This window comes from Emiliania huxleyi (assembly GCF_000372725.1).
Source record: "Emiliania huxleyi CCMP1516 unplaced genomic scaffold EMIHUscaffold_10641, whole genome shotgun sequence".
Classification (NCBI taxonomy): Eukaryota; Haptophyta; order Isochrysidales; family Noelaerhabdaceae; genus Emiliania; species Emiliania huxleyi.
In genome coordinates this window covers 1-1,084 of record NW_005202024.1, presented here as the reverse complement: position 1 = coordinate 1,084, position 1,084 = coordinate 1, and the positions used below count along the sequence as shown (strand labels likewise).

Below are 1,084 nucleotides of genomic sequence, written 5' to 3'. Positions count from 1 at the left end.
ACGAGGAAGGGGGGGGGGGGGGGTAGAGAGAGGGAGAGCGGACACACGGGGGGAGGAGAGCGGGGAGAAAGAGGGCGGAGAGGGTGGAGGGGCGGTGCTCACGCGTTGGAGGAGAGGGCGAGGAAGGGGTCGGTGGTCACGCCGAAAACAGCAGGCACCTGCTCGCCGCGGAGGGGCGGGGGAGGGCGGGGGTAGGGCGGGGAGGGGCGGGGAGGGGCGGGGAGGGGCGGGGAGGGGCGGGGAGGGGCGGGGGAGGGCGGTTGGAGGAGAGGGCTGAGGCGGGGAGAGGTTGGGGCGGGCGGGAGGCGCCGAGTCGACGGCGAAGACAACGTCGGAGAGCTCGATGCAGACCAGGGCGAGCAGCAGCGGGGTGGCGACGCGCGCGCCTGGAGTCGGGGGGGCGAGGGCGGGGCTTGGGGGCTGGGCTTGTCTTGCCGCCGCCTGTGGCGCACGTGAATCTGGGTGATCTCGGGCGATCTCGGGCGATCTCGGGCGGCGCGCCGTCCGCGGCTCGCGTGAAGAAGTTGTCGCCGTCGTAGAGGTCCGTCGAGGGCAGGTAGCGTTTGGTGGCCTGCGGTGGTCCGTGGGCAGCGCTGTGGTCGGCGTGTGGTCGGCTAGGCCGAGTCGGGTGATGAGGTGTGGTGATGTGTGCTGGTGAGTGAGGATGTCTGGAGGGGGATGTCTGGAAGGGGGGGAGGGGGTTGTCTCGCCGCCTGCACGATCGCGTTTTGCGACAAGTCCTCCTCGTCGTCTGAGCCGGCGAGGATGCCGTAGGCCGAGTAGAGCAGGATGAAGGCGCAGGGCAGCAGCGCGAGCTTGAAGCGCTGCAGGCAGGAGGGGAGTGTGTGGGGGTGTGGGGGGATGGTGAGGTGGAGGGTGTGGGGCGGCGCCGCAGACGTGCGGGCCGAGGAAGAAGGGCGGGGGCGAGGAGATGCGGAGGAGGAGGAGGAGGGCGAGGCGGGGGAGAGGAGGGTGAGGTAGACGGGGGGCGGGGAGGCTGGGGACGGGGAGGCAAGCTGGCGGGGGCGAGGGAGGGAGGTAGGGAGGGAGGCTAGGCAGGGAGGGAGGTAGCTCAGGTAGCCAC

At 71.9% G+C, this 1,084-nt stretch overlaps 1 protein-coding gene across 1 annotated transcript; it reads right to left on the bottom strand.

Annotated features, from left to right (window-relative positions):
- Nucleotides 1-98: 98 nt before the first annotated feature.
- On the bottom strand, nucleotides 99-824 carry EMIHUDRAFT_260222 (hypothetical protein; the record flags this gene model as incomplete). Its single annotated transcript, XM_005792611.1, has 3 exons — nucleotides 99-158; nucleotides 331-441; nucleotides 720-824. Coding segments are annotated over 3 exons (276 nt in total), but the record flags the coding sequence as incomplete, so codon positions are not given.
- Between the last annotated feature and the right edge of the window lie 260 nt (nucleotides 825-1,084).